General features: G+C 44.9%; 1 protein-coding gene across 2 annotated transcripts in view; it reads left to right on the forward strand.

Annotated features, from left to right (window-relative positions):
• The first annotated feature begins 184 nt into the window (after positions 1 to 184).
• Positions 185 to 26889, forward strand: part of NET1 (neuroepithelial cell transforming 1) — a 34672-nt gene continuing 7967 nt past the window's right edge. The window contains exons 1-6 of one of the 2 annotated variants that reach the window (XM_060192389.1): positions 185 to 448; positions 7969 to 8035; positions 11837 to 11896; positions 25737 to 25844; positions 26261 to 26428; positions 26767 to 26829. In XM_060192389.1, coding sequence (XP_060048372.1) covers positions 234 to 448; positions 7969 to 8035; positions 11837 to 11896; positions 25737 to 25844; positions 26261 to 26428; positions 26767 to 26829 — 681 coding nt within the window. In that variant the 5' untranslated portion in view covers positions 185 to 233. Of the gene's footprint in view, positions 449 to 7968; positions 8036 to 11836; positions 11897 to 20135; positions 20372 to 25736; positions 25845 to 26260; positions 26429 to 26766; positions 26830 to 26889 lie in introns of those variants that run through there. The other variant, XM_007526579.3, reaches the window with a different exon arrangement.

A 26889-nucleotide genomic window follows, 5' to 3' on the forward strand; every position in this document is an offset into this window, starting at 1 on the left:
GTGCAATCCGCCAGGTTGGCCCGCCCCCACCCTCCTTCCGCTTCCGGTACAGACGCAGGGGGCGGGACTCGGCGTCTCCTAGCAACGGGCGGTCCTTCCCATTGGCCGTCGCCGGGCCGCCATTTTCAAACCCCCGGAAGATGGCGGCGGCGGCTCGGTGCTGACAGGAAAGCGTCTCGGCCGAGCGGGGGTCGCTGCCCGTCCCTGCGGCCCCGGGCCGGGCCGCCTCCGCCATGGAGACCGAGCAGGCGGCCCCGGAGCAGCCGCGGCGGCGGAGGCGAAGCCGCAGGACCACCGGGCTCGGCGCGGGGGGCACCTCGGAGCCCAGCGACACCTCCCTGACGAGCGACACCTCCCTGACGAGCGACAACCCTGGGTCAGGCGACACCTCGGGGCCCGGCGACACCTCCCTGACGAGCGACACCCCAGGACCCGGCCTGGGCCGCAGGTGAGCTTCTCCTGCTCCTCTTCCCCTGCTGCTCCTCCCCTGCTGCTGCTGCTCCTCCTGCTCCTGCTCCTGCTGCTCCTGCTCCTCCTGCTCCTGCTCCTCCTGCTGCTCCTGCTCCTCCTGCTCCTGCTGCTCCTCCCCTGCTGCTGCTCCTCCTGCCCCTGCTGCTCCTCCCCTGCTGCTCCTCCTCCTATCCTGCTGCTCCTCCTCCTGCTTCTCCTCTTCCAGCTCCTCCTCCTGCTGCTCCTCCCCTGCACCTGCTGCTCCTCCTCCCTTACTGCGCCTCCTGCCCCTGCTGCTGCTCCTCCTCCTCTTACCCTGCTGCTCCTCCTCCTGCTTCTCCTCTTCCAGCTCCTCCTCCTGCTGCCCCTCCCCTGCACCTGCTGCTCCTCCTCCCTTACTGCTCCTCATCCCTTGATGTTCCTCCTCCTGCTCTTCCTCCTCCTGCTTCTTCTCCTCTGCTCCTCCCCCGCTCCGCCTCCTCCCCTGCTGCTCCGCTGCTCCTCCTGCTGCTTCTCCTGCTGCTCCTCCTCTTCCAGCTCCTCCTCCTGCTGCTCCTCCCCTGCACCTGCTGCTCCTCCTCCCTTACTGCTCCTCATCCCCTGATGCTCCTCCTCCTGCTTCTCCTCCTCTGCTCTTCCTCCGCACCTCCTCCTCCCCTGCTGCTCCTTTTGCTCCTCCTCCTGCTCTTCCTGCTGCTCCTCCTCCTGCTGCTCCTCCTCCTGCTGCTCCTCTTGCTGCCCCTTCTGCTCCTTTTCCTCCTGTCCTCCTCCTGCCCTCCCCCTGCTCCTCCTCCTGTTCCCTTCTCTTCCTAGACCTCTCCCTACCACCCTGCCCCCGCCCCCCAATCTTTTCCTCCTACTCTACCTCCCTCTTGCTCTCTCCTCCTCCTCCACCCTTCCTAAAACAGGGAGATAAATGGTCACTGCCCCCCCCAACCCCTCACCCCGGGGTGCGGAGACCCCAAGACACATCTTTTCTCGCCCCGGGGCATCCGGGTTGGGGCTGGCAGGGTCAGGGTCACCCAGGGCTCCAGGGAAAGGACTGGGACACAGCCCCCACCCACCCCCACACATAGCAGACCCCCAGCCTCCACACCAGTGTTGAAATGAAGCGTTTGCCACAGACCAGGGTCCCCCCTGCTGAGGCCTGGCCCCGCTCAAGGTTCTGGCCTCCCCGGTGAAGGGGCAGGAGCTGGAGTCCGGACCAGTCTGTGTAGCACAGGAACCCGCCTCGTCACCGGGTCAGGTCTAACCAGGGTGCTGGTGCTGTGCAGCCATCAGATGGTCTCACCCCACTGTGAAGGTCGGGTATTGGGGTGTGGGGAGCACAGCAGAAGAGACTCGAGGGGTTGCCTGGCAAGCTGTGTCAGATGTCACTGACCTGGAGAGACTGGTTGAAGGGTTCGGGTCAAACGAAGCATGGCAAGACCCACGGATCCAGGATGCTGAGGGCATATTGGGCCAGCTAAGAGCCACCGAAAATGGCTTTTGCGATAGGTGGGGAAGAGAAGGACTTATTCAGGAGATCCGTGAGGGCCAGGCTCTAGAGATGCAGAAGCAAAGATAGTGTAGCGGCGAGGCCAGAGCTGAGAAAGCCGGCCCTGGAGGGAGACACTCCATGTCACGGATGTCGAGGAAGACAGATGACACAGTAGGTGGAATCCTGGCTGCAGGGGGAGAAGCTTTTAGAAGGGCTTGGGACAAGCGAGGTACCACAGAAGCACTCTCTCTGGCCAAAGCCTGTATGTCTATGGTGGGTGGGGATAGAGAAGGGAGGTGGTGAGAGGTTGCACTGAAGGAGCCATGTGACAGTCTGGTTTTTACCTGCAGTGCGGTGGGGAAATAGTGAGGGTGAAGCCAGCGGGGCGGGCACTATGATTTGCAAATGATCGCCGTCTTCCATTGGAGAATCTGAAATATCTGCAAGTCGTGGCATCTGAGTCCTATGGAAACTGTCCCTGGAAAAGAGCCTTGTGAAATCAGTGAAATTTAATCACGTTCCAGCTGGTTTGTGGGTAGATTCCAAATTTAAAATCTCTGTAGATGCCAAATTTAAAATCTCAAGCTGAAGTGCTAAGTGCAGACATGAGTCTGCAGTAGTCTGAAGGAAAAATGCCTTGTTAGAAGCTGCTATCTCTGTAGGTGGAGGTTTTCTGTCGTTTTCGACGGGTTAGGTTGTTTTCGCTGGGCTGGCTTCAGGGGCAGGTAACAGACGACCAGGGACTCATAGTTGAGCTATAGGCAGTATCTCTTTATTCATGCAGGACGCAGCACAATCTAAGACGAGCTAAGCTAAACTCAAGGTAAAGTACTCTAAAACTCACAATGCTGTCTTTATATATACTTCCCAAGTAGGGTGGAAACAGGATGTGACATAGAGAGGGTGGAGAGAAAAGTGACTGGTGAAAATCAGAGTGTGACAAAGAAGGGGCAGAGCAGGAGAGAATCCTATCACTGAACCACAATGCCCTGGAGGGAGGGTGGAACTTGTTAACAGTGATTATGTAAATAGAATAGTGTTAAGCAGGGGGGATTTAAACCAAATGAAACAGAAGGGGTCTCATGCATACCAACAATTCCCCCTTTCTTTTTAACTAATGGCCATTATGGGGTGAACCGAAACGTATATCGTACAGGCGTTTTCAAAAGAACTGGCATATAACATGGAAAACAAAATAGGTGAGCAGCAATAACCAGTGTGATGCCAAGTGGAGCTTTTCTTGCCTCAAATGGCAAGGCCTAGTAGGCGAAAGGGCATTTCTTGCCTCTGGGAGTGCTTCATGCCTCTGGGGGCATCTCTTGCCTCAAAGGGCGTTTCCTGCCTCTGTGGGCATCTCTTGCCTCTTAGGGCGCTTCATGCCTCTGTGGGCATAACCTAATAAGGAGGGGGAGCTTTCTGCCTCTGGGACAGAGCCTGCAGGCGAGGGGACATGGTCTATAAAGTTTCAAGGCAACTGGCTGAAGTTAGTCTTTGAGAAACACAGCAGTGTGTACCAGTAAGTCCGATGGAGGTGTCAGTCCAAAGTAGCTGACCACAGAAGAAAATGCCAAGGGATGAAACGCTGTATGTCTGTCTCGATGGGGAATGTCGGCCACCTGAATTCTGCTTTTCTGTAGAGAGTGGTCTTTGGACTCTGTGAATCTGTTTCTTCAGGTCGTGCCAGGTCTCATCATTGGTTTCCGGAGGCGATGTCAGAGAACCGGATCCAAATGGATTTCCAGGAATTCCATTTGAGTAGATGCTTTTTCATGTGAAGACTTTGACAGCTGAAATTCACTTACTTGTTGAACAAAACTTGTAGCAGATTAGAAGTTTACTATAATTGATAACTCCATTATAATTGGAAGTCTTTTCTAGTATGATTTTGAGGTTGTTTAAACAGTTTAAACTCAATAAAATGTGGAAAGGTAAACAGAAGAACCACGGTTAAAAGCCTCAGGCATGAGAATAATTAACATAATCATTGCACTATCTGCCCCACCCATAACTCATACAGTTTTCAGGATTAAACGTTTCAGATTTATGTCAAGACGTAAAAGAGAAATCAAAGGAGAAAAAAACAACTTTTTGCATTGTTTCTGGATGTCTCTAGAAATCATGGCTGCGTCTAGCATTTTTTTTTTTAAGTCAATGTCAAACAAAAATTCAGTCATTCAAATCATTCTCTTATGAAACACAACTTGAACCAGATTATCAAGATCTCACCATGTAGGATTAAGAATCCCCGGAGGGCGACCTAGTCCAAAAAGCTCCTCGAAATTCCATTTAGGGTGTTTCTGACTGTTCCTGCTGGATTGCTTCAGGCACCCATTTTTAAAAGTGTCTTCCCATCGAAGAAAGAATCCAATCAGGAGAGTAGAACTAACCACGTGTCTCCATACTTGGGAACTGCCAGGGTACTGGAGAATGCTCTTCAAATTAGAGTAGTCCTTCTCCATGGGGAACATTCGAGAAGAAGTCCAGAAAGTCCCAGTGGAAATCCCCATGCATATCCCAAGGTCTATGATTACGGTCATAAAGAACCAAATTGTGGCCCGGAGCAAAATGTAGTCCTTTTCTTCAGGAAACATGGGAGAGGGAATCCAGAAAGTCCAAGGAGAAATCTCCGTGCATCTCCCAAGCTCTATGATCCCGGTCATAAGAAACCAAAGTTCCCAGTCAGGGAACCGAAGTGTGGCCCAGAGTAAAATGTTCCAGAGACAGAGAAACTGTCTCATAATGAAACAGTATAGGCTTTGGCAAACCTCTTCGTAAGTAAAAGAGAAGACCATAGTGCATAGGTAGGCAAAGTCTTCACTTATCTGGGAGTTGCGCAGGTCTGGTCCCACGTTGTAGGCACCATATGTCGTTTTCGACGGGTTAGGTTGTTTTCGCTGGGCTGGCTTCAGGGGCAGGTAACAGACGACCAGGGACTCATAGTTGAGCTGTAGGCAGTATCTCTTTATTCATGCAGGACGCAGCACAATCTAAGACGAGCTAAGCTAAACTCAAGGTAAAGTACTCTAAAACTCACAATGCTGTCTTTATATATACTTCCCAAGTAGGGTGGAAACAGGATGTGACATAGAGAGGGTGGAGAGAAAAGTGACTGGTGAAAATCAGAGTGTGACAAAGAAGGGGCAGAGCAGGAGAGAATCCTATCACTGAACCACAATGCCCTGGAGGGAGGGTGGAACTTGTTAACAGTGATTATGTAAATAGAATAGTGTTAAGCAGGGGGGATTTAAACCAAATGAAACAGAAGGGGTCTCATGCATACCAACAGTTTTCCTCTTTAGTTGGGAGGGCTATCTCATTTAAATTTTCTTTATTATTAGTAGTAGTAGTAGTGAATTAATATTGATTTTAAAAATCCCGCATTAACAAAGGTACGACTCCACACCACTCCCACCACCAGAGGTCTCGATCCCCAATCCCTCTGTTAGAAGCTGCCGCAGTTCTTCCAAGGTAGCAGATACGGATTAACTGTTATTTCTACAACTCTATATTTATATAGATTTGCCCCCCCTCTTTTTTAAGGCCCCATTTTCCCTTCCATGTCACACATACACCTACTAAGACATCCAAATGTCCCTCCCTTTATCCTCCTCTCTCCAGGTCCTGATGGAGTTGGAGTTCAGAGCCCTCTGGTCATCTTCCCCTAACATTTCTCCCCCACTGGAAGTATGGACCATAATTCTTTTTGGGGTGCAGAAGGTGGGAGGTCTGGCTTCTGTAATTGCTTCTCTGCTGGGCATGGGTGTTGGCAGGTGATTCTATCCCCCCAGCCTGTCCCTAGTGGGGCAGGGCTCTGGGGAGACGGGGCTCCAGGACACATTGGTGAGGTCGTCTGCCGGGGAAGTCAGGAGTATCTGCAACTTGGTGGCTGAAAGGCTGCAAGATATAAAGTGGGACAAAATGATTAATGAACAGGAAACAAAAAGTAGTAGGATAGAGCAGATGAGAACAGGGATATTAGGGTGGAAGGAAGCTAGGAGGTCCACTTGAGGCCTGGTCCTAGGAGCCCACTACTATCATAGTTTCTTGCTTGAGTTTGATAGCTAACATGGAGTTGGACAGAATTCCTGTCTGAGAAGATGGTGTCAGAGTAAAGGGCTAGAAAGTTGGATTAGGGCAGAAAGTAGCTTCCAATCTTGGGGGGGGGATTATGAATAAAATTGTTTACCCCATCCACCTGACCCAGGCCCATAGCCTGACTAACATTTTCTAATACATCATGTTAATATGTTACTGACCTATTTTCCTGCCATTTATCATTCCAGTTGAACTCTGAATCATCTGCATGATAAAGAAGGGTACAGCACATAACACAATCCCTGAAAATATAACTAGGTTTAAGAATTAATTAACAGGACGATTCCCTATTTGAATATCAGTGTTGCCATTGTATTTAATCTTGTTTAGTCTAAAACTAGTTTAGTGTAAAAAATGATTTACATTGTTTGAAAACTCTCCAAGTGATAAGAAGGGAAGTATGTTAGAGGTCAAAGATTAATTCCAGTGTGGTTACTAGGAAGCTTAATGTAATACTCCAAGCTAGGGCCTTTGTGTAGTGATTTACTTAATACCTTCAGTTTTAAAATTACTTGGATATATGAAACAGAGTTTTGGATAAAAACACTTTAAAAGATGAAGACCTGTGACTTATTTCTGCCTTTAGCCCCTTCCTTCTAAATGGACTAGTGTGCTGTTTTCAGGAAGACCACTAGTAATCCTAGAACCTTGTGAAATAAGTAGTTTTCCCACAAGGACTTAAAATAACCATTACATTTCGAGCTCGACCCCTGTAAGAATGCCACTATGCCTTTCCAAGATTTTTTTAATGTTGGCACGATCCCATGTGATTTTAGGAGTCAGTTTGTTTTCTGGGTACCTTTTTTTTTTCCCATGGGTATTCAAAATAAATCTACTTGTTATTGAAATGGGCAAAAATAGCATTGCTGTAAAGCTGAGCACAACAAGTGGTGGAGAGAATCTTGCCACTCAGTTGGAAACATTTTTCCTGTTTGTTAACCTGTATATCCAGGGACTGTTTTTCTTTCCAGCTTTCTGCCATCACGTTCATCCTCAGATCATCATGGTCAGTTCTGGGCAACAGAGGAGTGAATAGCTTGGTTTAGTACTCTCCTTAACACTCACCTTCTACCTAAAGAGAAGTGTTAGTGGAGTTTTTTTAATTCGTGTTTCTTGCCTTGGAAGCCTCAGAGTGATAAAGCTGCCCCCCTTCCACCTGCAGCATCCCCAGAGGCTGTACCACCGTGGTGGCGCTTAGTAGGAACCATGTAGACGTGAATGTTGAATTTGACCAAATCATTCCCCCCCCCAGGGTTATTGCCAGGGCTCAGTGCCCGCACCATGAACCCACTGCTCCAGGAGACCATTTTTTCTCCCCTTTTGTTGCCCTTGTTGTTCCATCATTGTTGTGGTTATTATTATTGTTGTTGTTGTTGCTGTCATTGGATAGGACAGAGAGAAATGGAGAGAGGAGAAAACAGAGGGGAGAGAAAGATAAACACCTGCAGACCTGCAGGTGGGGAGCCGGGGGCTCGAACCGGGATCCTTACGCTGGTCCTTAACCTGCTGTGCTACGGCCTGACTCCCGACCAAATCATTTTCTACATCTAAGGAGTTTGTTTCCTGTTTTTTGGTTTGTTTGTTTTTTTAATTTATTTAACCTATTAATATATAACCAGATGTCATTATTACACCATGCCTGTTTCTAAGATAAGCCATGGCTGGTTTGGTGGATTCTTTTTTTAATACTCTGTTCACTGATTGTATAAAGCTCTTCAGTTTTATAAAGTCTCGAAAAATGGCCAGAACCCATATCTTGACGGGGGGAGGGAACCACACACAACACTTTACAATAGCTTCCCTCTTATTTTTATGATTAGATGACTAATAAGGCAACTTAAATAGTTTTTTAAAATCTGCAAAGGATAATTTGGTTTGATCTGTGTCGTGCTTTACCACACTGAAGTTGCTCTCTGTTTATCACCTGAACTTTCTGTTGACAGATACTCCCTTCGGAGAGGCAGCTCCTTCACATTTTTAACACCTGGCCCCCACTGGGATTTCACGTTGGTGAGTAGACTCCTGGGAGCTTTAGTTCAAGACAGAAACAATTCCTGGGTTGTCTTTCAGTCTGGTGTCTATACAACTCAGCTGCCTGTATGTCTCTGAATTATCTTGACATTCAGAGTTTTTGTTTTGTGGAGCCAAATGGTGTCTCATGCATGCCTAAGTCCACTACTGTCTCTCAGGCCAACTTTTTCATTCAGAGAGAGAGACAGAAACACCACAGTGCCTGAACTTCCCCAAAGGCAGCCATGGTCTTCCCAGGTGGTGTTGGGGCTGGGACCTGAGTCAGGTGCTGGGCATGACTGGCACCAGCCCTACCTAGTGAGCTCTATCGAACCCAGAAAGAGTGTTTTATAACTATCTCTGATAACTTGGTTTAACTATTCTCTGCTAACAAGTTAAAAAAATTATTTCAGTTACATAAAATGAATTCTTTGAGATGCTAGATCTATTCTTATCGTTGTTTTTGCTTTTTGACACCAGGGTGATCACTGAGGCTCAGTACAAGCACTAAGAATCCACATCTCCTGGAAGCCATTTTTCCCCCTTCTTTCTATTTTATCTGATAGGACAGAGAGAAGTTGAGGTGGGAGGGGTAGACAGAGAGGGAGAGAGAAAGAAAGACACCTGCAGACCTGCTTCACTGGTGGTGAAATGTCCTCGCTGTAGATGGGGAGCAGAGGCTCAAGCCCAGGTCCTTAGTAATTTGTGCCTTCAGGCAGGGGTGCACACCCTCCCCTGCACCCTGTGTGTGTTTCTGTTTTGGTGCTTTAAGTTTGCCAGCCATTACTCCTGTGCATGTATTGATTTGCCCATAGGATCAGCGTTACTCAATTTGTATCCTGCTCTTAGGTTTGTCCTGCTTTCTTAAATTGATAGGACAGAGAAGTTTAGAAGGGAGGGACAGAAAGGGGAAGAGAGACACCTGTGTCACTGTCTCACCACCTGTGAAGCTCCCCCTGCAGATAGGGACCAGGTGCTTGAACCCAGGTCCTTGTGCATGGTAACACCTCCTCAACCAGGTGTCCCTGCTCTTTTGTATTTATTTACATGGGGGTGAAGAGTCCTGCTCAGATTTCTTTACTCTTATATAGTTTTAGCTGTTCAGTGAAACATTCCTAACAACAGGGGCCAGGTGGTGGCGCACCTGGTTGAGCGCACATGTTACAGTGTGCAAGGACCCAGGTTCGAGCCCCTGGCCCCCACCTGCAGGGGGAAAGCTTCACAAGTGGTGCAGCAATGCTGCAGGCGTCTCTCTGTCTCTCTCCCTCTCCATCACCCTCTTCCCTCTCAATTTCTGACCGTCTCTATCTAGCAAATAAATATTTAAAAAAGTTTTTTAAAAAGTCACATTCCTAACAACAGTGTGCAGATTTAGTGTGATTTTACACTTCTTTTCAAACTTTTTGTCTTGATTCTTCACCCTAATAATTGATAAGTCTGAACTTAAAAAAAAAACGCTAATAACTAGATAAGTGTTCTAAACTTGATTTTCTAAAGCCTATCAAAAAGAGAAAAAAGCAACATAAAGGTACATCTGATAAATTTACTTGTAATTTTTATATATGCGCCACTATTGTTAGCTAATATCACAACTACTATCACAAAGTGTAACCTGACTTAAGAGTTTTTTGGGGAGTTGGGCGGTAGCACAGTGAGTTAAGCACACGTGGCTCAAAGTGCAAGGACCAGTGTAAGGATCCCGGTTCAATGCCGTGGGCTCCCCACCTGCAGGGGAGTCACTTCACAGGCGATGAAGCAGGTCTGCAGGTGTCTGTCTTTCTCTCCCCCTTTCTGTCTTCCCCTCCTCTCTCCATTTCTCTCTGTCCTATCCAACAGCAACAACATCAGTAGTAACTGCAACAATAAAACAAGGGCAACAAAAGGGAATAAATAATTTTTTTTAAAAAAGAGTTTTTGTTGTTGTCACTGAGGTTTCCACACTCTGAGCTAACTCTTTCCAAGAGGGAGAGAGGAAGAGATACCACAGTGTCCTCCAGTGTGGTGGGGACCAACTCAGTCCTGAGTCATGCGCTCAGCGAAGCAGGTGCGCTGTCATGGTGAGCTGTCTTGCTGTCCCCAGAAGTCATTATTTCAGATAGACATGGTCATTTTACAGCTTAGGTCTGACATACTGGATCTAATGAAATCACCACTTGCAGTGGGTGTGAGCTCAACAATTATGTAGTAAATATGAATGATGCTTATCTTTAAAGAATAAAACATGTGAATAACATTTTCCTGCCACACACGTGGGAAGAAGTCCTGCATTATCCTCTAGGATGGGCGATTCCCCCTTGAGAAAACTCTGTAAGAGTCCTTCCATAGCAAAGAGACATTTCATGCTTCATGTTTTAAAGCTTTGGAATGCAACTAAGATGTACAAAGAGGAAGAAATGTAATAATGCATAATTTAAGAAAAATTAAGCATTTAACTGAAAAAATTAGAAGCAACACTACATAGATCACATCCAATGAAATAGAAAAATGGAGAAAAAATAAAATCAGCACCCAATCTTGATAAATAAGTGAAGGTAACAGATGAGCGCTGTATGCTTTCACTTTATGTTATTTTATTTGATTATATCTACCTGTAGCCACCAGGATTATCACTGGGACTCTGCTGGTATTATGGATCCACTATTCCTAGTGCCTACCCCCTCCTTTTTTCCTTTCTTTCTTCCTTTCTTCCATTCATTTGATAGGACAGAAAGAAATTGAGAGGGAAAGGAGAGATAGACATACCCGTGGCCCTGCTTCACCACTCCTGAAGCTACACACACACACACACAGACACACACATACACAGACACACACACAGACACACACACACACACATATATACATACACACAGACACACACACATACACACAGACACACACACATATACACACACATATATACACACACACAGACACACACACTCACTATATACATACACACAGAGACACACACACACATACACACAGACACACACATACACACTCACACACATATATACACACACACAGACACACACAGACACACACACTCACACTATATACACTCACAGAGACACACACACATACACACAGAGAGACACACATACACACAGACACACACACAGACAGAGACACACACACATACACACTCACACACACAGAGAGACACACACCGACACATACACACATATACACACACACACACTCATATATACACACAGAGAGACGCACACATACACACACACACACACACACACACGTGGGGACCAGGGGTTTGAACCCAGGTCTTTGCACATGGTAATGTGTGCACTCTACTGGGTGTTAACCTCCTGGCCACTGTATGTTTGTTTTTTTGTTTTTGTTTCCAGACTAATCTTGTTTTAACCCACGTTTTATTATAACTTTGGACCACTAGAAAAGGTTGTTTGTTTGTTTTCTTATGTTGGTAAAGACCTGTAGGACAAATAATATTGTTCCCTCCCCCCCCTTTCAGAAACTTGTTTTTATGTATGAAATGTGTTTAACTTTGGTGGTGGTGCAGAGGATTGAACCTGGGACTTTAGAGCCTCAAGCATGAGAGTCTCTTTCCATAACCGTTACAGAAGTAAGTTTCTAATAGGGCAGAATCCATTCTCATCGGAAGGTTGTCAAGAGTACCATCTGGACATTCTGTCTGCCTGTGGTAATTTATGACTGTCCCTCATAAAGACAACTTTCTTATGAACACAGCCAAAGGTTTTGGTTTTTGAAGGCAACTCTTCTAGCTGTATGGAGCCTTTATTTAGTGGGGTGATGAGCATTCTTTTGTTTATTTTTATGCAGAAAAGAAAACGAAGAGAAAAAGATGATGATGTCGTAAGCCTTAGCAGCCTAGATCTAAAGGTAAGACTGACCACTCTGTGAAGGAAAGGCTTTTAAATGCTGTGCAGATAGCTTTTGTTTTGGTGCTAAAAGAATAATGAGTGCTTGATTGAATGATATGGCTCACAGATATCTTTTTGCTGTCCTGCTTCTCTGTTAAGAATGGAGAGGAAACTTCTCAAAGCAGTGAACGAACTGCTTCTCTGCTAGACCATTGCAGAGTGGGGGAGGTGTATGTGTGCAATGCTCTGAATTTTGAATGCTGAATCAAGTTTTTTCTTAAAGCTAAAACATTCATCTATCAATCAGATTTATCTTTTTTTTTTTTATAAAATTGCAGTTATATTCTAAAACTTGGTGTTTTTGAAATTACTTCATCTATTTTATTAACTCAGTATGTTCTTATTTTTCTTTTCTTTTTTCTTTTTTTTTTGGATAGAGCCAGAGAAATCAAGAAGGGGCGGGGTGGTAGGGCAATAAAGAACCTGCAACACTGTCACTGCTTCTGAAGCATCCCCCCACACGCGGGGGCTGGAGACTTGAACCTGGACCCTTGTGTGGTGTGATGTGTGTGTTCAACCAGGTGCACCACCACCCAGCCCCCTTAATCTACTTCTTTCAGTTCTTTCTATTTATAGGAATTTGGTTTCACAGAACATCTTGTGTAAAGATTGTTATGAAAAAAAATTGCACATCTTTACCATGGAATTTTTGTTTAATGTTTGAGTATTAGAATAGCAACTGTTGCTTCTGTTTTTAGGCAAGCTGTTTTCTCAAAATTAAGTTTTTCTCAGTTTTTCTGCCCATGGACACTTCAGCAAATCCAACAAGTAGGTAGGTGGGTGTGTGCTCACTGGAGCATGTCTGAGCACCCTGCTTAACTGTTCTGTCTTTTTACAGAATAGTTTGAGTTACCAAAGAAAGAAAAAAAGTATTAAATAGCAACCCTGAGTATTCTTAGGTATGCTTCAAGTCAGGCGCTACATAGAAGTAACGCAGATCACAGTATTAGAGGTTTGTCACAGTAAAATCGTGGTCAAACCTACTTAAAGACGGTCTTCCTTTTCCTCACCCCAGCTTCGAAAATTACTGATACATGATCAGATCGCTCTCTAGTTACCTGCCACTTGCCTATCTTCCCAGATGTGTTTTGTTTGTTTGTTTGTTTTTGATGAGCAGTGCCTTCTAGTAGTCTCAGATTTTAGACGTACAGTCTCATGGACCTCTCTCTCTCTCTCTCTCTCTCTCTCTCTCTCTCTCCACATATATATATAACCTCACCCACCACCAAAATCCCCCTGGATAATTTTGCAGCAGATCCTAGCAGCTATTATTTCATCTGAATCATCGATTTCAGACCACACTTCCTCTGACTGTCTTATTATATGTTTTTGTTCACTTTGAGTTGGAATTCATATATCTCCATATGTATACCACAAGTATCTTTTCACCTGTAGGCTTCCTCTAGCCGCTTGGTCTGTTTGTTTGAGACGATGGCTGGTCCTTTAGAGCTTCCCGAGACCTGACTGTTCATGGCTGCATCCCTGTTGCATGCTGTTCTTAGTTCCCCTTTCCCCGTATTTCTGAGAAAGTAGTAAATTAAGTCTGGAGATTTTTTTTTTTCTCTTTTTAGGTTTGTTTAGTTACTGGGTGGGAGAGAGAGAGAAAACCAGGATGTCACTCTGGCACATGCGGTGCTGGGAATTGAACTCGGGACCTCCTGCTAAGTTCAATGTTTTTTGTTTTGTTTTTTTTCTATCTTTATTTATTGTCTAGAGACAGCCAGAAAATGAGAGGGGAAAGGAGAGATAGAGAGACAGAGACACCTGCAGCTCTGCTTCACCACTCGAAAAGCTTTCCCCCTACAGGTGGGGACCGGGGGCTCAAACCTGGGTCCTTGCACATTGTAACATGTGCACTCAACCAGGTGCGCCACCACTTGTCCCCTAAGTGCAATATTGTTTGGTTTGGTTTGGTTTGGTTTTCCTTATTGGAGGATTAATGGTTTACAGTGGACAGTAAAATAGTTTGTACACGTGTGACATTTCTCAGTTTTCCACATAACAATTCAACCTCCACTAAGTTCTCCTCTGCCATCATGTTCCAGGACCTGAGCCCTCCCCCACACACCCCAGAGTCTTTTACTTTGGTGCAGTACACCAAAGTCCAATGTTTTATATACTGCACCAACTCCTAACTGTTGAGGATTGTTTTCAATTATGTGCTTCCGTCAGGAAGTATGTGATGTCTTTTTGTGATGTTCTCAAAAAGTAATTATTGTCTAGATCAAATTATTCATCGGCGGTTGCAAAGTGTGATAGTAGGTCTCTGATAACTTTTATTTGTTTCATAGTCCTTTTCCACTTTTATTCAGAGAGAATGGGGAGCCCCAGATCATCATTCTGGTTCATGTGCTGTAAGGAATCAAGCACATGCTCTAACCTGTCTTACAGTCTATTCTGGTCTAACATTGAGCCACCTCCCAAGCCTCCACGGAGAATTTTTTTCTCCAGTGTCCAGGTCAGGCAGTGAGCTAGGGTCTCATGTATACACAATGCTGCTTGAGTCCTTCGCAAAAGGTGTGTGCTCTATTGAGTGAACTATTCCCATACCTTAAACTTACTTCTTTTCTTCTTACTGCCCCAGGATCATCACTGTGGCTCATGTCTGCACGGCAAATCCATGCTCCAAGCAGCTGTTCTTGTCCTTCCCCCACCCCCAGCCCTCTCCTTTGCTTTCACTTGACAGGACAGACAGAAACCAAGAGGGGAAGTGAGGAGAGAGAGACTTGAAGCACTACTTTACTACTCGTGAAGCATCGCCCCCCCACCCACCCGCCCCCTGTAGGTAGGGACTGGGAGCTTGAACCCAGTTCCTTGTGCATGGTAACAGTTGTGCCACTGTCCAGGCCCTAAAAGATATCATTTTGTAAAAATAACAGAATTTGGCAGGTGGGGTGTGAACTGTACCCCCACACACTACATTCTTTAAAAAGAGGGAAACTTAAGAGCTATGAAGCTAGAAAAGTTCTCTTGTTTACATTTAATAAATACATTCCAGTTAATAAATACATTTTTAGAAAACAAATGGTGACAAAGAGAAAGCTCACCCATACCATACCAGTACACCATATATGACCCAACAAATGTGAGGCCCTGGGTTCAATCCCCAGCCCTGCAGGCGAGCACCACGCATGACAACAAGGTCACCCTGTGGATAATGATAGAGTCGTGCTCTCCTGTCCCTCTCTCTTTCTAAAAGAAATAAAATACCACTTGGGAATAATTAGGGAAACTCCGCAGATGATGGCTTGGTGCCATGGTGGCTCTCTGACACAAAGATAATGAAAAAAATCAGCCCAGGCACAAGCCCTGGCACGGGAGGCATGTTGACGGATGTGCCCTAGGTTTGTCAGGACCTGTTTTCCTCCCCAGCCTGCATTTGAACTTTCTTTCCTCTGGAAAGAGCCAAGGACATCTCTGGGGAAGAACTCCGAAATTAAATAGTAGAGAGGGTTGGTTAACGGACTACTTCGTTGAGAACTGTAAACAGTAGGCTTTACTGGCCTTACATAGAAATCTGTAGAGTTAGATAGCACCCCGCATTCTTGAATTAATAGTCCCTGAAGTGCAGTGCTTCCCTCTGTAATTTAGCTGGTCAGTGCCATGGCCACACAACTGAGGCTGGATCTTGCCAGCACTTTGCAGAGCCCTGTAACATCACCTGCAGAATGCTCTTCGGGGCACTAGAGGGCGCCGCTCATCAGCAGCTGCCCTGTGGAGGGCAGTCCCTCACAGCGTCCACCTGCTCAGGTTACACACTCCACTGCCAAGCCAGAAGCCAGAGCCACGTGCTGCCAAGGTGCTGTCGGCTGGCATGCACAGAGCTGGCCGCTGTGGAGGGCTGGGTACCAGAGTCGGTGTCATTTGTCTTCAGGCTTTGACTTAAGCTGAGTTGGGTCAACACTAGTGATACCAGCCCCCCACTTTACTGTCTGTCTGTACTACAGCTGCTCATCTAATCCGAAGTGTAACTAGCCCCCCCCTTGTTTTTTTCCCCTTTAACTTACTACTGGTTATTTTGGAACTGTTTTCCTAGAATTTCCATTTTGTTAATATTTCAGCCATTGCTTCCTTTTTAAGTATTATTTGAGATTCTGTTTGTAACAAATCTATTTTTAGTGAGACACATAATCATTCTTTTTAATCTCGAACTCTCGTGTTTAAAAGTGGAACAGTTAAAAAAAAAGTGGAACAGTTTTCTTATATGTAGAGAATGTTTTTAAAATATTTCTTGTGAACTATGGAATTGTTTTGTACACTTATATGGCTACAAATAACTTTAAAACTGGAGAGTTGCATGGGAGCTGAGGATACAAATATTACTGTCATCCATACTTCACTATAGATGAAAAGATTGTGTTAAGGACCTTACAAAACAACTAAAAGGTAACTAACTGGGTAGCTGGCAGCACACCCACATGAGTACACACATTACTATGCTCAAGGACCCAGGTTCAAGCCCCTGCTCCCCACCTATGGGGGGGCACTTCACTGTTGGAGAAGCAGGGCTACAGGTGTCTCTCTCCCTCTCCACCTCCCCCCTCCCTTCTCCTCTCAATTGCTCTCTGTTATATCAAATTAAAAGATAACAAAGCAAATTAGAAAATTAGAATTTAATTTAAAATTTAATTTAAAATTTAAATTAGAAAATTTAAAAAACGTGGTCTGGGAGATAGCGCGGTGGATAAAGCACTGGACTCTCAAGCATGAGGTCCTAAGTTCGACCCCTGGAAGCACATGTATGTATGTAAATAAATAAATAAAATATTCAAGAGAGAAAGAAAATTAAAAAACCATTTGACAATTGCATTTCACAGTGTGACATGTGGAGGGCAGCAGAGAGCTTAGATTGTGTTTCACTGGAGATGGCTTTCCAAGCTTCCAATTATTTGTTATTGTTCCTGAGTAAATAAAAATAGCCTCTAGACTAAAAAAAAGTAATGATTATTTTTAAGTTCTAGTGTATTTCTGAAGTTCAAGTTCTAATTTTACATTTAAAGGGAAAGGGGATGGGGTAAGTAGCCTAACAACCTTTTCTGTAAAGAAAAAAAGTGTTTCTTCCTCTCTGCCTTACACATATTCTGAGGAAGCACTAGAGTCTTTACAAGCATAAAGCAGGCCAAAGGTGCATTGTTATATAGCAGTTATGTTTAAAAGTCTAGATTTTCTATATCACAAAGGCACTTAGTCAACCCCAACTATGCCACTTTTTGAAAGCCATATTGGCTTTAATAACATAGCCATTAAAGCATACATGGATTGCAATTGGATCACCTCTCAGCTTAGAGCGCAACTAGTTGTTACAGTTTTAATGTTGTTCCTTGTTATATAAAAGGCTATCAAGGCAAATCTCTTCACTTTTGCTATGACTTCTGTTCTGTTCTGTATGAAATTGTGAGCACGACAGGAGTAGGAGACTCAAGTACTAAACCAACTCTGTTACTAGCTCACAGGAAGCAGCTAACAGTGACTAGCACGGGGCAGGACCCAGTGTGCTAAATGTGTTGCATTTCTTGTCTCACTGGAAGGTATGTTAAAATAGGAATTGAGCAGCCCTGATTCAAATCCACCCAACCCTAATGAACCGCGCATCTCTGGGCAACTGCCTTCAACCTTCTGAGTCCCAGCCCCACTTAGCAGCAGAATGGAGGGAAGGGTGTAAACTCCATGAAATGATACTCAGGCATTGTGCGTGGTGCTCCTCACACAAAGGAAGGATGCATGCGACCCTCCCTTTGCTTTCTGAGTTCCATCCTCCAATTTATCCCAAACAGCTGAGCAGGATGAGTTACTGATCTACAGAACCTTTCAGCCCCTGGCTTTGTGAATGTTGTTAAAGCCTCTAGATCCTGGGTCACTGTGCTTTTTTTTTTTTTTTTTTTTTTTAGGTGTTTCCCACCAGTGTCTAAAGTTTATTTAGACAAAACTAATATCAGTTTGGTAGGTGGGCTGGAATTTCCGTGCTGCTGCTACCTCCATTAGACCCTGCCTGGCCCATAGGCTATCTGCTTTTACGTATGAAGGACCTTTTGGGCCCTCGACCCAAAGAGAGAATTGAGAACTCTCTGTCTCTCTCTCTCCTCTCATTTTCTTGCCTTTACTGCTATCAGACCTAATTAGAGAACAGTTTGGAGAGAGATGTATACAGAGAGGCCCATGAGAACACCCTAGCACCTTCTTCCAGTGCATGTATGAGTTTGGGAGCTCAGGCAGATGCAGCTGTAAAATTCAGGGACTGAATTCCAGGACTGTCCAAAGTGTTTCCACTTAAACACCGTGTCTTCTGCAAATAGCCAGCCTCTTAATCATGCCACACATGTTGCTCGGGTGTGGCCAGGTCCCTTTGCTTTAAGAAAAGAAGTCACGACAAGCCCGAAAGAGGGCTCATCCTGAACACAGGATGGCGGTGGTCCTTCCTGTAAAAGTGATGCTGCTGCCCTGCAACTCTTAGTGGTGATTTTGTGCGGAGTGTCCCCGTTGCCCGATTCTAGACACTCCAGAGGACACAACCGCACAGGAGCTTCCCAGAGCCTTAGTCTCCCTGTGCGGTGTGCCACGGCCCATGCTTGCCCACGAGGTCCTCGCTGCATGTGTAATCACTGAGGCCAGGAGCCTCTCTGCCCTCCTGAGCCTTTTCAAAGCTATAATAAACACCTCTGCTTCCCTTCAGTTCTTGTCCTGTCTCGATTCCCTGGCTGTTCCTTTTGAATATTCCCATTTTTTTTCGGCACACCTCCGAAGCCAGGTTCCGGAACCCTGTTATTTGTTTCTAGACTTCTTTACCAGCGTCTCATTTGTTCTTAAAGCTTCTGCCCAGACCTCTGTGTCTCGGCGTACCCTCCGACTTCTTCCCTGTCTTTTTTCTGGGATTTCTAGTACTGGCTCAATCTTCATTTGCCTGTCCTTCCACCAGTTCAGCTCAGTATATCAAACTCTGATTTTCTCAAAACTCGAGTTTCGAGTTTATCTGCACTGCCAGTTACCTCTCCTAGAAGAAGCATCTTGAATTCCTTCATATATTGTGTCTTGGGTATTTCTTTTCCCTTTGCCCCTTAGGCAGCCTTCCTAATACCTGATTGTGATGTCCACATTGTTCAGAGGCATCTCTCAAACTATCTCAAATACCATCACATAGCATAACTTTCCTTATCTCTCGCCTGCTCAGTAAAACTGACCTGCTGCTACCCAGATCGCTCCCTCCCTTCTTTGCCCTTCTTTGGAGAAAGAAAGCCTTGCAGTTTTGCCACATGCCCTGCAGCCAGCCCTGAAGGTACAGCCCCACCTCAGCTGGGAGACTCCCGGGAGGCTCTCTCCTGGGCTCCTGGAGCATTACCAGCCGCACTGCTGCTGCCCCGCACTCTTGTCTCCGCAGCCTACCTTCACACATGGTCTTTGAGCACTTGAGGAGCAGAGAGAAAACCTATTTTTGTATGATCCGCATCATCGAGAATAGTACCTCTTACACAGTAGATTTCTCACATTTCTCTGATCCTAACAAGCCCTAAAAATAGAAATGTCTTGTAACACTGGCATGTCATTCATAGTAGTGTGCAGTTAAGATAAAATCTTGTCTTTCAGAGCAGAATTCAAGCAGGGCTGGGCAAACAGCAGAATGGTCGGGCAACTGACTTTCGTGCCTGAGTCTCTGAGCTGTGGGGCTCAGGCCCCGGCACCACCATAAAAGCAGAGCTCAGCAGGGCTCGGGAAGAAGAGTGAGCTCAAGTGCTCTGTGCTTGTCTTAGGAAAACCTGGGAGGAAGTCGGCCGATTTTGCCAGTGTGAATACTTGCACTTGGGTAAAACACCAGCAGTTAGCCAAGGCCCCGATGAGTTGGTGTTTCTCTAGTGTGTGAGCTTTTACTCTCAACTCTAAGTTTCTGCCTAAGCTGCCAGGTTGCCAGTACTAGATTCCTTTCTAGGTAGCAAGATGTTTTAGAAAAAGTATCCTGTCGGTGACTAAGCACCAAAGGAGGTAGCTTAGAAAGCAATTCCTCTTCCTTCGGGAATGCTTTTTCCATCTAGAAAAGCCCTACATTAGCCCAGGGTTGTTTTTTTTTTGTTTTGTTTTTGTTTTCCCTTCCCTTCTCTCTCTGTTGAAATTCCAAACCCCCCCTTCCCTTGCGCGGTGAAACCTGAGAAGTAGGTGTGTCCGCCTGTCAGTTAGGAGCCGCGAGGGGCGGACCGCACCGCCCACCGCACCGCCCCCAGCCCGGAGGCCGAGCCGGCAGGCAGACTAGGCAGACGCTGCTCCGGGCCGGCTGCGGGCGGGACTAGCTAATGGCTGCGGGGCCCGGCTGACCTGGGTGCATAGGACTGCCGCTCGCCTCCCAGGGACACTCAGCATGGTGGCGCATGACGAGGTCGGAGGGCTCCTTCCCATCAAGAGGACCATCCGAGTCCTCGACGTGAGCAATCAGTCCTTCCGAGAGCAGGAGGTAAGCCCCGGCCGGCCAGGGAGGCTGGTTCCCCCCGGACCCCCCACCCCCGGCCTGAGTGGGGAGTCTTGGCCTTCCTCCCTGCCCTGCCCTGCCCTCCCCTGCCCGGTGCTGAGCTGGCGCCCAGGTGGCCGGGTGCAGGGGCTGTGTGATGTAGTCAGGCAGGACTTGAGCAGACCCACTTTTATGCAGAAAGGAAAGGATTGGAAACGTGTGTAATTTACCTCAGTTCACATTTCAGATGTTTAGTCCAGTTTTCTGCTTTAATTCTTTTTTTTAATCCATTCTTTTCACTTGTGTTTATATTATCTAATCTTAGCCACTGTGTGGAGTAAAAAATAAATAAGGCTTCCTGCCTTGCAAGTTTAATGCGAGGGAAAAAGTCACCGCTAAACACCATCTGACCTGCTGCTCACTTTTGTTTTTCATTCCATACCCTAATAAGTTCACTGTGTGCCACTTTGTTCTTCAGGGGAAAAAAAAAAAAAGTTAGAATAGTTAGGCTAGGATGTCACTGTTTAACTGCTTCAATCCTCCGTGCTTGAAGTGCCTGAAGTCTAAGGAGTTTTTTCGCTGCTGCTGCTGCTGCTGCTGCTGGTGGTGGTGGTGGTGGTGGTGGTGGTGGTGGTGTTAAGACTTTATGAAAAAGACTTATCAGAATAGGCCGGGTACTTTTTTGCCTTTTTATTTTTAATCTTTGCAATTGACCTAATACTCGGTGGGCCTTCTGTTTAGACTGCGTGCTACTATCTGTAGTCCTTGGTATATACCGTGTTATCACTAGTGAGACAACCGGCAACCCTGGATTCAGTGAACTGCCAGTCTGGACAGTGGTGACTGTACACCTGTGAGCTGATGTGATCGCACAGACTAAGTGCAGGAGCTTTGCCTTCACTTCCTCAGACTGTCTGCCACAGGAGGTGTGCTTTCACTGTGTGGTTGCCTTTGGCTCGGGCTCTGTTGGATCGTTTTGGTTTCTGCTTAGCCTTTCAGTTTTCTCAAGCTGTGTAACGTTTCCTGTGAGCAGAACAAGTTGTGCATGGTCATCAGTGTAAATCTGAAAATTGATCTTCTTTGAGACCATCAAGAAATAGCTTTGTTTTGCTCAGTTACAGGTAGGGCCATACCTTTACTCCAAAGATTAAAAACCCCGGGAATGTTGTCAAGTTTTCAGTTCTGGCAACAAAGCCTACATAAATAGCTGAATGTGAATACTTCTGTGACTGAGTAGAAAGGGGAGAAAACTTCTGTGATCACAGCTCGTTTTTATGTTTTAAAGATTCTTGCCAAATAAAAATTCCTTTATCCAAGGACCAAAGGAATAAGCCCAGGCAGACACACCTGGTTTTCCCCAAGTGTCTTGGCTTGACTGGATATGGAAGAAGTTGTCCTAAAATAGAATTTCTGATGTGACTGCTGTAGGGAAACCTTTTTACAGAAAGAAACTGAGTTTATAACATGGTGTGTGTCAGTCGTGTTTTTGCTTTTATGTGTGAGGTATGTAGTTCAACTGATCTTAACTGCTTTCTATGTGTAGATATTCACAAATATTTTGGGGTTAAAGCCTGAAGGATTAGTAAAATTAATTGTCTGAAACCTTTGTTCTCAAGGCAGATCCCCCAGCATGATGCATGTGACTGCCTAATCTAGAAAGTCTGGTTAAAAGCTAACCTGAATCAACAGCATAAATGTGTACTGGAGGGTGTTGGACTCCCTCCAGTCCAAGTGAACTTTAGCCCTGGTGAAAGGTCTCCACAGCAGTTCCTTGAGCAGGAACAACTTGTTGGTGTCCTTTGTTCTGCCCACAGATGTCCAGGTCACCTTTCTAGAAGAGTTTCAATAGCCAGACCGTTCCCCAAGCTCCTTGTGTCCACCACAGTGCTGTGAACCACCCTCCAAGAAAACAAACACGCCTACTGTGTAAACCTCCCTTGGTGATGGAAGCCTAGGTCGACTCCATCCCCTCCCTTCTCGGTCAGCTCCAGACACTACCTCCTCCTGTGTGTGCAGACTTCTCAGAAACTCTGAAATCTATTTTGTGGCAGTGCAAATGTTTAGGTTTTTAACAACCTAACAAGATCATTGAGATGGTCCATCTGGACCTGTAGAGAAACACTGCTTTTGGTTTGAGCTCACAAGGGGAAGTCCTAACCTTTGATTTTTTACAAGAGTTAAATTTCGTCGTGGACTTGGAGGTGACCCATGAAATCCACCTCACTTCCCCACGAAAGTTTTCTGTGTGGTATTTCATTCAGTGAAAATGAAAAGGTGAAAAGGCAGTATTGCGGTGCATTCAGTATTATGCCTTTACTTTACTTTTTAACTTACTCCTGAAAGTTGTTCACACTTTTGCAGTAATTGTAGTGAGTTGATATTATGTCTTCCAGACATTCTTCACATATATCCTCTCAGTGAGACCAAAAAGTAACTTTTGGATCCTCCAAAAGTTTATGTGAAAAGTTAAAAAAAAAAGCACGCCTCCAGTATTTTCCCAATGCTGCACCATACTTCTCTACCAAGAACATTTTCAACTGTGTGCTGTACTGACTGAGCTGGCCAGGTGCTCTCACAAGATGATTCAGATTAGATTAACTCATAAGAGGGAGTGAGACTTTGGAACATGCGCAGTGACCCAAACTGCCTGCATAGACAAAATAAATGCACATTCGCCACAGAAGTTGCTTTGAAGGCATTCACACTGAGTCACATCAGCCGCAATTCCTTGGTCTTAGTTGAAGTGACACATGGTTTTTAGTTATGAAATTAGCAGGTACACAGTAACTGACCCCGTCAGTAAAATGGTTGTCCTGGACTTATGTTTTATGTAGCAAAGTATTGCGAATCCCTTTCCTCTCAGCTAAACTCACTTTTCCTTTTAAATTCCATGGGAGAAGCGCACCTTTCCAAAGACTTTCAGGTTGAGATTAGATAATCTGGATTTGTCAGGAAATCAGATTTGTTGGGCTTTCAAGAAGGAAGTAGAATTACCCCGTTTCCCAAAAGTGGATCAGAACTTTCTGACAGCTGCTTTGCTCCTGGTTGGCAGTGGCGTATCTTGCTTTGTGAAGTAATTATATCTGCACGCAGACAGAAGGCTCTTTGTGCTATCTTTACTAAATAGAAAGGAATGCCTGTGCCAGACCTCCTGCCACACATGTGTCACTTCAGTCTTGCACAGATGTGTGTCATGAAGGCAGCCACACATGTCCTCGGCCACACACTGCCGCTCTTCTGCACATCTTGAAGCTTCTTGGTTATGTTCTACACTGGTGGTTTCCTAGCCAAGGCCTTACTTTGGAGTTCAGTACTCTGTAGAAGTGGGATGGGGCTGACCTGAAATTCCACCTGTTGTAAGTTTAAAAGTCTGAATTCTCTTTGGTAAAAAGCTACCCTAGCTGCTGATTTCTTAGTTCACATTCCTTTCTGGTGTGTGTGTGTGTGTGTGTGTGTGTGTGTGTGTGTGTGTGTGTGTGTGTGTGTGTGTGTGTGTGTGTGAGTCTGATTGCATTTTGAATATTCAGGTCATTGAAGTTTGTTTCCAGAGACCTTAGCTCTTTCTGCTACTTTATTCTTTTTTTTAATATGATTTTATTTATTTATCCCCTTTTGTTGCCCTTGTTTTATTGTTGTAGTTATTGATGTTGTTGTTGTTGGATAGGACAGAGAGAAATGGAGAGAGGAGGGGAAGACAGAGAGGGGGAGAGAAAGACAGACACCTGCAGACCTGCTTACCGCCTGTGAAGCGACACCCCTGCAGGTGGGGAGCCGGGGACTTGTACCGGGAACCTTACACTGGTCCTTGTACTTTACACCACCTGTGCTTAACCCTCTGCACTACCGCCCGACTCCCTACTTTATTCTTAATTATTCTAAGGAATTTATTTTTATTCAGTTTTTTTATTCTTTATTTATGGCTTCAGTCATAGCAAAGAACTTTTAGAAAAGTGTGCTTCACCTGTCATTTTTTATTTTTTTGTTTTGTTTTTAAATGGTACTTTTAATTTTTTTTTTATCATGTATCTTCCAAATGATCATCCATATTACTTTGTCAAGTATGTCAAAGTTTTCCTTGGGGGGAGGGATTAGTGGTTTTCAGTAAACAGTAAATACAGTTGTTGGTTTGTGTGTAAAATATCATAGTTTTGTGCAGCACACTCTGACCACCACTGCCCCATGCACTTCCTTCCCATCATCATGCACCAGGACCTGTAAGCCATGTCCCCCCACCCACCAAGTCCTTTACTTTGGAGCAGTGTATGTCACAGTTCTTAGAGACACCAAATACACACAAATAATTATACTCTGGACATTATGGAGGGCAGGCCTGTTTTATGATGAGACTTTTTTTTTTTTATCTCAGCTAACAATCAGTTACCTAAACGTGTTCTTTCATTTCCAAGTAGTAACATTAAAATAGTGCAATTTGTAAAGTCCTGAGTTACTGAAATACTATGTTTTCTATGCTTTTATAAAAAGAACATGTAGAATCACAACCATTTCTTATGAATATGTGTATATTTTTCCTCTAAATATAAGAAAGGATCTATTTGTGAATCTCAACACTTAGCATAGTAAGTAGAAAGATCTCTGAGGAGGAATGCTAGTAGCAGCTAAAACAGTTTGTCCCCAAACTGTTGTGAACACTCTGAATGTATTTTTATTTAGTCATCATAACAACTTGATACGAGACATTTTTCTTTTAACACCCATTTTACAGGTGAGGGAACTGAGGCCTAGGGTTGTGGCCTAGCAAGGACTAGCACCACCCGTCTGATTCCAGTGCAACCCAAGTGTTCCCTTAGCACTGCCCTGCCTCTGCTTGGCATCAGTGACAGAGCTGGCTTGACCCTTGCAACATCAGATATATTCTAAGAGCTTTTCTCTGATATACTTCAGAATGAAATGATACAAAATCTGGGGCCTTCTCTAAGATATTCCAGTAGTACCAAAGATGAAAGCATCATAGCAAGTGATAAATGTGTGTGTGTGTGTGTGTGTGTGTGTGCGCGTGTGCGTGCGTGCACGCGCGCGCGCGCTAGCTCATAATAACAAGGTTCTTAATTACTCCCTACTGAAAGTTCAGTGGAGTTTTATAATCTTACATCTTTGCTTTAGCTTAAATTTTTCTCCTAACAAAAATGTTTTCAAATGATTGACTTCTTATACCACTTTTTTTTTTCAAATAAATTTTCTACTCTGTAGTAGTTTTAGTATTTGGATAATGAACATCAGATTCAGAGTTCCATGGTTCTGTATTTTATAGTATACAAATAATGAATTTTGAGAGGGCTTAACTTTGTCCAGACTTGTTTGAAATCACTACACCTAAACACACACTTAGTATAACCTGGTTCTGTTTTCACAGGAGCCAAGCAATAAAAGAGTCCGACCTCTAGCTCGAGTCACATCCTTGGCAAACTTCATCTCTCCTGTAAGAAATGGAGCCGTCAAGCGCTTTGGTCAGACAATCCAGGTAAGGGGTGGGGTGGGGAAGGGAGCATTGTAAGGGGACTTCTTATAGAAGCCTGAAATCTTTATTTTTATCTGAGACGTGCAAACAAGTCTGCACTGTTAGACTTACATACGCTTTCTTTTTGAAATATGCTGCTAAGTGGTGGTTTCCCTAGCACAGTCTTTGTCTAGCCATATTATATTAGTTTTCATGCCCAAGAAGTAATTCGGGCTCATAAGTATTTAAATAAGTATTTAAAAATGATAGATTGAAGCTTGGATAAGCCATTAATTTATACATTGAGAAGTTCTCACTACCATGTTTTTAGTTTGTCTTTGATTTAGAAAGGGAGAGCTAGGGGTAATTACTTTATCTTTTTTCTTCCTCTTTTTTTTTTTCCTCTCTCTCTCTCTCTCTCTCTCTCTCTCTCTATGTAGTCATTTACCCTTCGTGGTGATAACAGATCCCCAGCTTCTGCCCAGAAGTTTTCGAGCAGATCAACAGTCCCTGCGCCAGTGAAGAGAAGAAGTAGTGTTCTGTGGTCAGAGATGCTAGACGTCAACATGAAGGAGTCTTTGACATCCAAAGAAATCAAGCGTCAGGAGGTATGGGGAGGTCGTGTTTATTCACACACACAACCTAGTTTTAAACGTGCTTTTGCCAGAAGAACAGCAAGCAAATGCCTGTGGCAAAATGAACTTGCATGTTTGTGTTTGAGCTGTAGTTCTGAATGCGTGCTGGGCAGCACTCTGTGATGAGTGACGGCCATTAAATTTAACAGCATCGGTGAGGCACAGTCACACATACAGCATATCACTGGAGATTCCATTCTCAATTACAGTTTTCAGACCGAATCGTTTAAGACAGTCCTGTTCCAAACACTAACTAAATACTGATAAATATCAATTGTAAACCCTGTGGTATTTGTTGGATTATTTTTTAGGCAATTTATGAAATGTTCCGAGGAGAACAGGATTTAATTGAAGACCTCAAACTTGCAAGAAAGGTCAGTAGATAACTTTCTGTCATACGCCCTAGTTTTTAATTGTGGTTCCCCCCCCAAAAA

Source organism: Erinaceus europaeus, chromosome 6, assembly GCF_950295315.1.
Source record: "Erinaceus europaeus chromosome 6, mEriEur2.1, whole genome shotgun sequence".
Lineage (NCBI taxonomy): Eukaryota > Metazoa > Chordata > Mammalia > Eulipotyphla > Erinaceidae > Erinaceus > Erinaceus europaeus.